The sequence below is a fragment of the Microtus pennsylvanicus genome, chromosome 7 (genome assembly GCF_037038515.1).
Source record: "Microtus pennsylvanicus isolate mMicPen1 chromosome 7, mMicPen1.hap1, whole genome shotgun sequence".
NCBI classification, from domain to species: domain Eukaryota; kingdom Metazoa; phylum Chordata; class Mammalia; order Rodentia; family Cricetidae; genus Microtus; species Microtus pennsylvanicus.
The window spans coordinates 58,133,972-58,148,197 of NC_134585.1; the positions used below are offsets into that span (position 1 = coordinate 58,133,972).

The 14,226-nt window shown below is 36.2% G+C and overlaps 1 protein-coding gene across 1 annotated transcript; it reads right to left on the bottom strand.

Annotated features, from left to right (window-relative positions):
• Nucleotides 1–574: 574 nt before the first annotated feature.
• Dazl (deleted in azoospermia like) lies at nt 575–13,689 on the bottom strand. The gene is made up of 12 exons (XM_075979158.1): nt 13,599–13,689; nt 13,474–13,490; nt 11,041–11,187; nt 10,576–10,667; nt 10,048–10,099; nt 9,488–9,551; nt 9,262–9,401; nt 7,768–7,839; nt 6,108–6,158; nt 5,312–5,425; nt 3,857–3,955; nt 575–637 (listed from the first exon to the last, which is right to left on the bottom strand). The coding sequence occupies exons 1-12, from the start codon at nt 13,687–13,689 to the stop codon at nt 575–577; spliced, it is 1,002 nt and encodes a 333-aa protein (XP_075835273.1).
• Between the last annotated feature and the right edge of the window lie 537 nt (nt 13,690–14,226).

A 14,226-nucleotide genomic window follows, 5' to 3' on the forward strand; every position in this document is an offset into this window, starting at 1 on the left:
CTGTTAAGAATCTGTTTCCTGGGCTTAGATAAGGAAGACTTCAATAAAGTTAACTATATACTGAGTTCCACTGATTAAAAATGCAGTTCTAAAAATTCTGCTCTTGTGGCAAATGTTTAAACAAATAATAAATGTAAAGCACAATACTGTAAATACTGTACTGTTCAGGTACCTGTTGAGAAGTGAAATGCTTGTAGCCAAACTATCAAAATTCCGACCTTTCAAAATAGGTTTATAAAATCCTTTTTCTTGAAAATTAGTACTTGCTTTTGAACTCTTAAAATGCCAATTTTAATTACAAGTCCTTAAGTCTTAAAAGTTATTCCTTTCAGCTATTTTTCAATTATTTGAAAATTATTTCTTTTACTTGCAATTATTTTTCTTTCAACTATATAATGAACACAAAACCAGTTTCTATTTAAACATCAAATTAACACATTCAACATAAAACTAGGCAATCTAATATAACTTTTATACAATACAAAATCTGAGTGTGATTTGTCAAAAATTCTGTAATAGTAAAACCTTTCCATCTCTTAATATTCAAAACTAACAACCTTGTGAGACTACAAAGTTAGCAGAGATGATCAGATTTAAGGACTGCCCGGCTTCTTCTAAAATGATGCACTCTTTTATCCTAGAAGAGACAAAATTATTTTAAATCACTGAAAATTCCATACTACCATTACTGATCTAAGATTATGAAATAGTATGTTGGCTTAAGTTTAAATATAGTGAATGAGGAAAGGGGAGGCATTTGGTGGAACTCTGTCCAACAATAAATGTAAGGCTTTGTTAAATAACAAAATTAAAAAAGAATTCAACTCAGAAATGTTATAATTAGTACCATTTAAAATAATTAATGATTTAAAGACAGCAGAAAATTCTTAAAACTACTCTTTAATTTTTTTCACTAGAATTTATTTTGTGTGTATAAGCATGCATGCAGGCATGCATAGCCCATTATGTGGAGGTCAAGAGGACAATGTGCACAGTTTCTCTCCTACAACATGTATGTTTCAGGGATTAAACATAGATCACCAGGTTTTGTGCCAACTGCCTTTATTTGATGAGCCACCTTGCCAGCAAAACAAAGTAAGAACTATCCAACAAACAACCCCAAGGCTTGGGTCTGGAGAAATGGTCTGGTGGTTTCAGCTCATAAACTGTTAACTCTAATTTCAAAGGATCAGACACTCTTATCTAGCTTCTGTGGGCATCAGGCACATATGTAGTACAGACATACACACAGGCAACGTACCAGTATACAATTAAAGAGAGAATTAAAACCTTCCCAACAGAAACAAACAAATCCCTATTTTTTTATTAACTATTCCATCTGACAGAAACCATATTTGAGAACTGTACTGTGTTTCAATTTGAAATCTTTTATTTTTATTAAAAAGCTCAAAATCTTGTATATTTAAGGCTTAGTACAATCTGTGCACCAAAGAACACTTGGACACACGTTACAGCTGATTGGAAATTGTTTTGTTTTTTCATTATTCGGAATTTAAGTGTAGTCCAAGCATTTAAAGAAAGGGGCTTTTAAGTGCAATCTGTGGAGATGTATCATTCTTTATGAAGCAAAGGTAAGAATATTTAAAATGTTTTCTCAAGGAGTGGGTCCTAGGAACACTCTCCCCCATGGATATGAAGACCTAAGGATTGCTCAAATCTCTTATATAAGATGATGCTTGTATATACACTGGTGATCTTTCTGTATACTTTAAATTTCTCAATTTTTCTACCTAATGTTCTATGTGAACATTCTACCTAAATTTCTGTGAACGGAGAGGTGGCTCATTTGGCAAAGTATTGCTGTGCAAGCCTGAGGGCCTGAGTTCAGGTCCCTAGCACCCCCTTTAAAGGGCTAGTATTAGAGGTGTACTATATAATCATAGTGCTGGTAGAACAGAACCAGAAATAAACAAATCCCTCCGGCATACATCAGCCAGTCTAGCCAAATGGACAAGCTCCAGATTCAGCGGAAGATCCTGTTTCAAAAAGATGGCGAGACACCAATGTCTATCTGACTAGTACAAGTACCCTCACATGTACACACATTATCAGCTCCATGTCAGTAAGATAACATCCCACTTAGGTTGGAGCCTAGAAAACTGGTCACAAAATTTACACATTTTTAGATGTTAGGTAGGAATTAAAATTATGGGGCTGAAGTTAAAAGAATGATGATGGAAATACACAGTACATTCAATTTCAATAACAAACAGTATTTAGTTGCTTATAATAGGTCTGTGGCTCCATGTGCTTGTTCTGTAATCAGGAGGACAAGAACTTGGGATCCCAAAATTACCAACATCTACTATGGGCCTCCACACAAATATTCTGACTGATCTGTGAACATGCACGCACATACATACATACATACATATACACAAACAAAACAGACAACAGCAGGTTTCTCTACTAATTTCTGATTCCTAACTAGAGGGAAAGAAATCTCTAGATTTCAAAGGGAAGTATTCTTTCTTTTCAACACAAGGTGAAAACTCAATTTTGAACACTTTTCTTTTCAAACATCATTTAACACTTTCAGAACTTTGGGGCAAACTACTGCAGTTACATACTGCACTGTGTAGAAAAAATTTTAAATGAGCATCTTTTGCTCATCATATTGCAAACACACTGTAGGTAATAACTTTCACTGCCTAGTAAGTTAGAAATGAAAATAAGCAAGGGGTTTATTTCTGGAATGGCTAAGACATTTTTAAATTTGACTTATGGTTGTACAGATAAGTAAAAAATACTAAAAATTCATTGAATTATATACTTTAAATGAGTTGTATGAATGACATCCATATTACACTTATCCTTTATTATCTCAAAATATCTTCCCCAGAATGCAGTATTCTCTCCAATGAACTCGCCAATTAATAGACTTCATATTTGGACTCAAAAATAAAAGAACCTTAGAGGCTTTGTGTTCTAACTTATTCTCATTTTACATTTGTAAAGTCTTGGGACTGGAAGAACAGCTCAGTAGTAAGGCATGTGATTACAGCATGGCCAAGTTTCTGAATTCTAACCCTCAAATAAAACCACCACATAGAAGGCACCACATAGAAACTCTAAATGTAATGTCCTAAAATGTAAGTGATCTGTGCAATGTGAACATATTAAAAACCCAAACTTTGTTGAATTCTCACTTGGTTATTTTCAACCTCCTCAGTTTTATTCCTTTTCATTCTCCACGATGTTCAAATCTATTAACCAAGTAGTTCTTTTGTTTCTCTTTAATCCTACAGCTATGAATTACATTCTGATTTCAAGTTTTTCTGTGTGGTCAAGTAATTATTTTATCTGCCAACTCTCATGAACCTTTTATATTACTTACCATTTCTCCGTAGTTTGTGTGCATACTGTGTCAACATCATCTGGAGTCTGATTGCATTCTACCTTTTCTCACTGAACGAACACACAGATTACTGATAGGGACTGACCTTGCTACACAGCTTGCTCAGGATCCTGTCTTTGCCCCTGAGGACTGGAATTCTAGGCAGGCTGCTAAACCCACCTGCCATTTATAAATTCTGAGTTCAAAGTCACATTTGCTCAGTAAGTGCTTTACTCACTGAGCCATGTGCCCAACAGCTCATCAACTCAACCTCCTGAAAACTTTTCTTCCCTAAAGACAAACTTTATTATTGTAAGATTTGCACAGCATCCAACACACTTTGGGTAAAACACAACTATTATAATGGTTTACCAAGAGTTTATATAATAAAACACTTTAATTAATCACTATAAAAACATTATGTATAAAAACATACAGAAAAAACTAAGTTTCAATATTAACACACACATTCTATTCTGCATACTATTCTTGTCCTACCTTGAAGTAATCATCTTGAGTAACAAGAGAATTTCTCAGTCTGTTCTCGGGGTTAAATAGACAAGAGACCACCGTCTGTATGCTTCGGTCCACAGACTTCTGAAACATGGAAATTTAAAGACTACATCTTTTATTCACTGCTAACGGCGTTTTCAAAAATATTTATTATGTATACAATATTTTGTGTGTATGCCTGCAGGCCAGAAGAGGGCACCAGACCTCATTACAGATGGTTGTGAGCCACCATGTGGTTGCTGGGAATTGAACTCAGGACCTTTGGAAGAGCAGGCAATGCTCTTAACCTCTGAGCCATCTCTCTAGCTCTGCTAATGGCTTTTTGAAAGTATATTGAGCATATACACTACTAAGAAAATCTTTCATAACATCAAATTCTTACCATTTATTGTTTACTTTATATATAGTCCGCCTAAATTTAGTATTTTAGCAAATTTAAAAATTTGTATTTATTAAAACTATGGTATTTTGTTTGAAACATTTATTTTTCCCTATTACAGAAAGAATCAAACATTTTAATATTTCAAAATTTAATATTCAGGGAGATATGTTAGTATAATTGTTTAACAAGCTATTTTAATTTTATGTGTGCAAAATTTGTTCTTTTTGAGGCAGGATCTCATGTAACCCTAGGATTGCCTCAAACTGGCCATGTAGCCAATGCTAGTTTTGAACTCCTTATTGTTCCGTAATTTTCTTATTCACTAGCACACACAGATGAGGGATCTGTCCAGTGAAATCTTTAGTTTTTTTCCCAACATGTCTACTTCTTTATTTATTCAACAATATGAATTAGAATTTTGAGATGAGAATATGATTAAAGAAATGACTAAATCAGGCAGTGGTGGCACACACCTTTAATCCCAGCACTCTGGAGACAGAGGCAGGCAGATCTCTGTGAGTTCAAGGCCAGCCTGGTCTACAAGAGCTAGTTCTAGGACAGGCTCCAGAGCACAGAGAAACCCTGTCTCGAAAAACCAACAAAATGGAAAGAGGGAGGGAGGGAGGACAGACGGACTATCTAATTCGGTATCAAACAATTACCATTTTAAAAAGCTAATGTCATAAATATTTTCAGAGTATCATAAATAATACATATTACTATTTTGCTAAATAAAATATTTAAACTATAAAAGGCATGGCAAATATTCATACTAATAGTAGAAATCTGGCCACTGAATTCTACCAAATCATATTATAGACCAGTAACTAAAATATGATTTAAGAAAAATGCAATTAGAAGAAAAGATACAACAAAGGAATCAGAAACTCCAAGTTTGGGTTATCTGAGGTATTATTTTCTTGTACATTAATTGCAGCGTTAAGTCCTCTGAGCTCTGCAGGTTGTAACTTTCATTTTTAAATCGTGGCAAATAGGTCAAAGAATCATAATATAAAATAAATTTTAAATTAAAGCAGTAAATAAAATTAGATGTTTGCCTTTTGTGAGCCATTTCCAGAGGCTGGAGAAGCTTCATGAACTGAACATTCATTTGACAAAGCTTCAGTTCCTGAGTCAACTTCACTGCAATGGTAGTTAACAGTTGTATAAGCCTAAATTTAAAACGATAAAAGTATAATTAACAAGAAACATGATACATTTCTAAGTCATTCTTTAGAAGGTTATTTTTCAGAAATTGTTTTAAACTAAATGCTTAAAATTACTGTTTTAAAATGAATTCTTTTATTTTAAAAATGCCTCTGTCAACATGAAAGTCAGTAGGAGTTTAAGGAACGATAATATGTAGTTAACGGAGTACCTGAGAATTCTCTCACTTTGTTTTTCAAATACCCAATCTTTATCTATGAAAGTTAACAGAAGCTCAGGTGGTATACTGATAGATGGCATCACCTTCTTTTATTCTTTTTATAAAATAATATTAAGGGTAAAATGTTTCTATGTATTTTATTTTAGTTGCAAACTCAGGCAGATTCTAGAAAGACTACATGGTAACTCTGAATCTAATATTTAATAATATTTTCCTTGATTATACATCATGTCAATAAGTAACCAAAAACTTATTGTTTATGAAGCAGCCACTGACTGGACATACAACAATAATGTGAAAAACAAAAAGCAGGTTTTTTCTCATGTGAGTATATTACTGAGATAAAGTAAAATACCTAAAATAAGGTAATTAGAATATTTATAAACCTACACAATATTGCAAAAGAAATATATCAGAGAAAACTGTAAGACTAAGTAAGCAGAGTACATTCAGCTAATTCATTTTACCGGAGGTATAACATAACTCCTCTGTTCCCCAGCCGGCCACTGCGGTGGCATCTTAAGAAAACAAAAGAAATATTATTTAAACACCTACACATATTTTCAAAAGAGATAATTAGACAATGTTACAGTCTTTATCATGCTCTTAATTTCTTATTACAAAACAGTACTATCTGTGCATTTTTCAGTTTCTTCCATATATAAAACTTACATTTTCTCAAATGGAACTTGGCATTCAGGAAAATTTAAAAAGACAGGAGCACTTGGAAATTATTACTACAGCTACAGTTATGGGTCATAAATATGGTCACATCTATTGGAAGAAATTCATGAAACTACTATTTTATAGCATCTAGCAAAATTATGCACTATCAATCAAAATTCGGTACTGGGTAGTATTTTTATTTCAACCTATCTTATAAAAACTTCTAAGTCAGCATAGATTTTTAAGATATTTGACAGAAATGAAAATATGTTGAAATAAGAACAGAAGATACTTAATCTTCATAAACAGTCTCAACAAATGTTTTTTCCTTGTCAAAATATTTACCTCTAAGTAATATTGATGTCTGAATTATAGACCAATTCTACTTTATATAGCACACTATGTAGCAATTTTATATAAAGAAAGACCAAAGTAGTATCTCCAAGTTATTTTACATTCCCTTAAATTATCTGATAATTCAAGTCCTTCTCCTCAGTGCTTAGGGAACCCTGGGGAAGAGGAGTCAGAGGGGATAGAGGACACCAGAAGAATATGGCCCTATAAATCAACACAATCAAAGCTCTTATGAATGCACAGGACTGAGGTTGCATGTATCAGCTCCTCTGCCTATGTATTATGGCTTCCAGTTTAGTTATTTATGATATTCCTGAGTGTGCAAACAAATGGATCTCTAATTCTCGTGACTTCTCTTGGGCTCTTTTTCCTTCTGTGTTTTTTTCCTCCCTGGCTCAGTTTTGCTATGGTAGTTTTCTCTAACATACTTATTATTCCTTTTGTGGTGGATTGAATGAGAATGGCCCCATAGGCCCATATACTGGAATGCTTGGTCACCAGGGAATGGCACTATTTGAAAGGATTAAGAGGTGTAGCCTTGGGGGACTGGAGAGATGGCGCAGTGGTTAAGAGCACTGGCTGCTCTTCCAGAGGTCCCACATTCAATTCCCAGCACCCACTAGGCAGACAATTGTTTGCAGTTCAAGTTCCAGGGGATCTGACACCCTCTCCGACATATATGTAGGCAAAACACCAAGGCACATGGAATAAAAATAAATAAATAAATAATTAAATAAAAAAAAGAAAGGGGGTGTGTAACCTTGTTGGAAGAAATGTGTCACTGGGGGTGGCCTTTGAGCTTTTCAAAAGCCCAAGACAGAGACAGGGGCTGTCTGTTCCTGCTGCCTATGGATCCAAGATGTAGAACTCTCAGCTACCTCTCCAGCACTATTGTCTGCCTGCATGTTGCCACACCGATAATGAACTAAACCTCAAACTGTAAATTGGCCTCAATTAAACGCTTTCTTTTATAATAATCACTGTGGTCATGGTTCACAGCACTAGAACACTAAGACACCTTACAAGCCTGTTTATAAAGAGTAGATCTGGATAGGATGAATGAGGACAGGTGCTGGCCAAGTCATTTTCAATTAAAGGAAAAAATACCTGGTAATTATAAACTGGCAGCTGATACCCAGTGATGACCTGAACTGGTGAACTTGGATAAGGAGGGTATGCCTGAGAATAAAGTTCACAGAAAAATTGGATTAGTAAAATAAATTTGAGAAAATGAGAAAGAGTATCATTCACAATACAACAAAAAAGTATTTTTTCTCTTTTTCTATATATATATAGCAATTCAGGAGTCTAAAAGATTGGTTTTATGAGGAAAATATTTCTTGTCAAATGATAACCCACTGCACAGGAAGGAGGAAAAAGACAACTTAAATGACTGCTTTTCTAAGCCAAAATTCACCTTTGGAAGTTGCTGTACACTGATTATACATACAGTTCTAGCAAGGGAGTTCAATAAATAACATCATCTGTTTCTTTATGAAAATACCTTCACAGATAAGGCACTCATAGCAATGTTAACAGAACGGAGAAGCTCTAACTTTTCTACAGCCTCATTTAATTTCTGAAAGTTAAGGAATTACAATCTGAAACTGGAGAAGTGATTAAATCATTGTTTTCCGACCTCAGGCAACCTGGTCCTGGGAGGTTACCATATTGATGCCGAACTTAATATGATATGGCGCACTACAGCCCAGAACTCTTGGACTCAAGAGATCCTCCCTGTCTCAGCCTCCCGAGTAAATCACGCAAGCACCACCACACCCGGATAAATCATTGTCTTCTATACTTCAGTATTTATTGACTAAAAGCAAGTAGTAGCACACAAATGCCTTATATCAGTAATGACTCACAATATTAGGAGTATAGATTTTCTTCTAAGTCATATTTTGAACAAGAAAAATAAGGCAAGATGCAGTCTGTATTCCACACACAATAAATATGATATTGTTAATTTTTTTGCCAAAAACAGTCTCTAAAATTGAAAAGCATAAAAGTAAAATGTACCAAGAATGTTATTTAGCATAAATAGGCATAGTAAGCATGGAAATTTAAATATTAACCCAGCTCAAATTAAATTCAAGAAACCTATGACTTATAGATAAAACCTATCAATTTTAGAGCTAAAATAAACCCAGGTGTCAACAACCTACATGAGGAGGCATTTGGAATTCACTGCGGGTCAAACACAGATGAACTGATCTTCTTTGGGAAGAACCAACTAAGAGGATATGCAAAGCTGGTCCTGAACATTTATAGAACTTTTTCAACTTGAAAAAAAGGCAATAGTAAAATTCTTCTATATATACTTTGTGTGTCTGAAAAATAAACTTTGGAAAAAAGAAATATATCTAATGTGGCTACCAAGGTTCTAGGATAAAGGCTTACAAACTATATAGAGGCAGATTTCATTTCAGCATGAGGAAAACAGCAATTAAGAATGAGAATAAACAAACAAATTCTTCCCATTTCAAGTATTCCAATAAGGACTGAACTGTATTACACTTAATATCCAAACCATGCATATGATTTCAGAGCTTAAAAAGACTTAACAAACCTAAGAACAAGAATGCAGGCTGTTATTACCTGAACATACTGAGTTATAGGATTCATCATGGTTGGAGGCTGCATGTATGTCTCAGCATTTGGACTACTCCAAACACTCTGAAACTGTGGTGGAGGAGGAGGATTAAAAATCAAAGGACGTGGCTGCACATGATAAGTACCTTTAAAAGAAACAAGAGAAAAACTTACATCGAGTTCTCTGAAAACCTAAACAGTTTTATCAAGAACAATTTCTGGTTTTACTCACATAAATTTTGTTTCCTGATTGCAGGGCCCAGTTTCAGCTTTTTACCATGAAAATTTATCTGTGACTAAAAACAGTAACAAACGATAATTTAATCCTTCACTTCTGAGACTTGGGCAAATACTACTGTGCTCAGCCTTAGAACTCTAATCAAAGCATCTCAAAGCATCAAGTTAAATTTTGTAAAGCCATTTTCCCCATTTCTAACTCTGTCTCTAGTTGATAAAGCTAAAGGCCCCCAAGCAAGCAGGTTCTGTTTAACTACATAAAATTACATTTTGGCCAGGCGGTGGTGGCGAACACCTTTAATCCCAGCACTCAAGAGGCAGAGACAGGCAGATCTCTGTGAGTTTGAGGCCAGTCTGGCCTACAGAGCTAGTTCCAAGACAGCCTCCAAAGCTACAGCAAAATCCTGTCTCAAAAGACAAAAATTAAAAGAATTTTTTTTTATTTTAAACAGAAAGGAAGCCTATTTTTCCCTGTATTTTACATAAGACTGAATATCCAGTACTTTTCAACTCTAAAGCATTGCTAAAGAAATTTTCTGTAAGACTCTTACTTACTTCTACTATCTTCTGCACATCCACGTCATTATAAAATGAAACAAATCCATAGCTAGAAAGCAGATAAATGAAATACAAAATCGTAACTACATAGTACTATGATTTACACTATCTAATATTCTATAAAATAGCAGAAATGGTGATAATGGAAGATGAATATACTGTCCTAAATATGCTGAGACATAGACAACAGATCCTCTATAAATACCACTTTGTTCTCTTAGTCTAATGTCAGAATGGGCTAATATTCATTAACAAAGATCATGTAAGGCAAGACAGCTAAAATTTAAGATACTGTGAAATGTGCAAAAGGAATCTAATAACTCATATTATTATATTTGTTTGAGTTAGGAAATACCAAAATACAAATACTAGGAAAATAAACTGATAAAAAAACCTTTTATCCATAAAATAACCAAAAGCAACAAGTTTTATTAATGCCCACTTAGAGTCTTGTCTGATATCCAGGCATCTCTCCAGCCATGCTCAGTTCTATAAACAGCAGCTATAGCAAATATATTTACATACCCCTTCGACACACCAGTTCGATCAGTGATTATCTTCACTTCTTTTACTGAGCCATATCTGGCAAAGAAACTCCTAATTTCGGTTTCATCCATCTATGAGAATAAATGAACTCCGAGAGTAAAAACTAAGCATTCAAGATTTCTAATTGCATTGTGAAAAAGAAATCTGATTATATGCAAGCCAATCTCTGGTATTCTGAAATTACTCTACTTTGATGAGTGTAGTTTTAGTCTCTATGGGTTAAAACCAAAACTGCAAAAATTTACAACAACGAAAAACCCTTTTAGGTCTACACATCAAATCCCATCATCCACAACATTTTAAATAAAATTTTGAGCCTCTTAATTGTTGCCAGGGCTCCTCTTGGAAATCCAGGGCTCATGCACTACTCCCACCTCTTCTCACCCAAATACTCCCTGGCTTCACAATGTATTTTAAAATGCAAATAAAATATGAATACAATACCCTAACATCAATTCCACCAACAAAAACAGTGTTTGGCATGATTTTGCCTTCTGGCAAAACATATCCTTGACTGGTGGCTGCTGATGAAGACTGGGTGCTGGCCTCCCTGGAGACAGCTGAATTTGGAGACTCAGAAGTTGTGGCAGACTGTAATTTAGAAAACAAACAATTTTAAAAATACATATACACAAACACATATGACAAACTATAAAAAATATACCTTTTATACTTAACGTAAGTTAGTGTTACTCTAAATCACCTACCTATACAGCTTAGTTTAGCTTCAGGGACAGCAATTAGCAGAGAACTGGTGTGGAAATTAAACGAAAGGATGCAATACTTTCTGAAATATGATGTTTCTCACAGTCATCGTTTTTAAAACAGTGTGTTAATCTGAGTAAGAATGGTCACTTCTTGAAAAGATTAGGGGTTGTAGCCTCGTAGTAGGTGTGGACTTGTCAAGAGTTGGGCTTTCAGATTTCAAAAGCTCAAGCCAGCTCAGAGGTTATTTTGTGTTCCTACTTAAGAACAACCTTATTCTTTTGAACAGCAAATTCCCTTCAACAATATTTCATGACAGTGAAATGACAGGGAGTAAAAACATTAATGTTTTCCCTTCTTATAATGTCATACAATTTTACTTTTTTTTTCTAAATGGGACTACTACATATGCTATATATCTTCAACTCTTTAAAACTTGACTAGATTTGCTTTCCTACATCTGTCCAACTCAATTTTTCATTCAAAATAAATTCAAAACATAAACAGTGGTTCTGTAATTTTTATAGAACTCCCTTCCTCAACTCTCTTCTTTTATGAATGAAAACAGGCTACATTTATTTGATAAATAATTTTTTATTTCTGATGTCTGTAACACAAGGCATGGATGCTTTTTTATTTAGAGATGTTATACTTCACCAGATAACTGTGTCAGAGTCTAAGAAGTAATAAATGCACTGATTCTCAGTGCTTCAGGAGCACTTAATATCTAGAGATATTGCTGGATATCACCAGTGAGGTAAATGTCTGACATCTGGTAGGTAGGCAGCCAGGGATACAACTTCAGTATCCCATAATGCCAACTACAACCACCACCGCCACCAACAAAGAATTGCTGGTACCAAAACCTGTATAAGGATGTGCTGAAAGCTGTTATGTGTGATATCCCTAGAATTGAAGTGAAACATGATCGTTGGGGAAGAACTTGATTTTTTTTTGCTCTTAAATAAATTACCTGTTTTCAGGATCTTGAATTCCTTGCTTGAAAATTAAGCAATTAGAAAAAAAGCTCAAATGTCTTCTAATTATTTTCTTTATACAAAAGATGGGTATTTGAGGAAAATTTAACAATGAGAAAATAAAGCATCAAATATTATAGGACACTCGATTTGGGCTTAGGCTTCCTGCTTAATTAGGGTAAGTATAAAATTTGTCTCATCTTAATAGTGTAATGATGTATTAAAGAAGGCACACCATACCCTGGCCTTTATCCAGTTAAAGAAGGCACACCATACCCTGGCCTTTATCCAGTAGGTGGCACTCAAAGCTAACAAAGCAAAAGTACTCATTTTAACAAGCCCTGAACCAGAGGCAGAAATGCTACTTACTGTATGCTTCACTTAGTGTTTAAAACACCCATAACCAATAGATGCTTTTTAAAACAAGACCAAAAACACTCTACAACCAAATAATCAGAATTTAATGTTCAAAATCGTATAATTTTTGAACTTTGGCTGACCTGAAGCTTGCTATGTAAATGAGTCTGCCCTCAGAGTCATGGATTTCCACCTTCCTCTGCCTTCTATGATTATTTTTAAAGACAATGTCTCATGTTGCCAAAGGGGGGTGGGTGCCTTCAACTACTGAGGCATTCAAGTGATCCTCTTGCCTTAGGCACCTGGCCCCTACTGCCTCCAGTAGTTGAGATTATCCACAAAATATACTGAACTTGGTAGAAAAATATCTTATCCATTAATAAATTTAATAGCATATTAAAAACAGACTATTAAGTATAAGACAATCAATTCTACCTCCAAATGAATTGAGAAATATTAGGATACTAACAATGAACTTGGAAGCTATCACACATCAACTCTCCACAGTACAATAACATTGTATTTGAATATCCACATCAAAAATAGCTAGAAGTTGAGAATATTGTTACTAAAAATTCCAGAATAATGTTCTTTGAAATTTAATTAAATCACCATAGTAAGCAAATTGCCATGTATGTTACAAATACTGGCCCAAATAGTAAGTCTGATTTCATTAAATTTCTAACTCTAATGGAGAAAACTGTCCACAAGTACTTTACAGTACTGTTATTTTAACTTAACTGAGATTGACAAGTAATTTTACAACTAAAATATTTACATGAAATTGCCCAACTTTATTTTAACATCGTCATAAATTATATAAATTTTCTTCCTTTACCGCTAAAATGGGGAAACCTGTGTAAATGAAATACAACATATGCGACAATGGCTACCGACACGCTCGGTACTGTTCCCCGGGAAGGGGCTGGCTCTGTAGCCTGCCCAAGCTAGCCTAGAACTCGCATCTCCTCCGGCAGCCTCCTGTGCTGGGATTGTAGCAGAGTTGCTCTCGGTTCCGATAGCAAGCTGCCTGGTTCCCCTCCTGCACGCGCATGCGCACAAGCCTACCCAGAGAAACCACCTGGCCCTCTCAGGTGCCACTCCCGACAGGACCTAGCCAATGGCGTCCACAGGGCCTCGCCAGCAGGGCGACGGTAGGGGTGGGGCAAGGCGCTGGGTAGGGACAGGCACGGGGTGGGGGTGGGGCGAGGCGCGGGGGATAGGCATCCGGTGGGGGTGGGGCGAGGCGCCGGGTGGGGGATGGGCACGGGGTGGGGCGAGGCACGGGGTAGGGACAGGCACGAGGTGGGGGATGGGCGCAGGGTGGGGGTGGGGTGAGGCGCGGGGTGCAGGATGGGCGCAGAGTGGGGGCGGGGCGAGGCGTGGGGGATGGGCGCGGGGTGGGGCGGGGCGCGGGGTAGGGACAGGCGCAGGGTGGGGGTGGGGAGAGGCGCGAGGTGCGGAGATAGGTGCGGGGTGGGGACATGCACGGAGTGAGGGTGGGGAGAGGTGGGGGTGGGGATAGGGTGGGAGTCAGGTGAGGCTTGGGGTGGGGATGGGGCGCGGAGTGGGGGCCGGGCTCTTGCAGGCC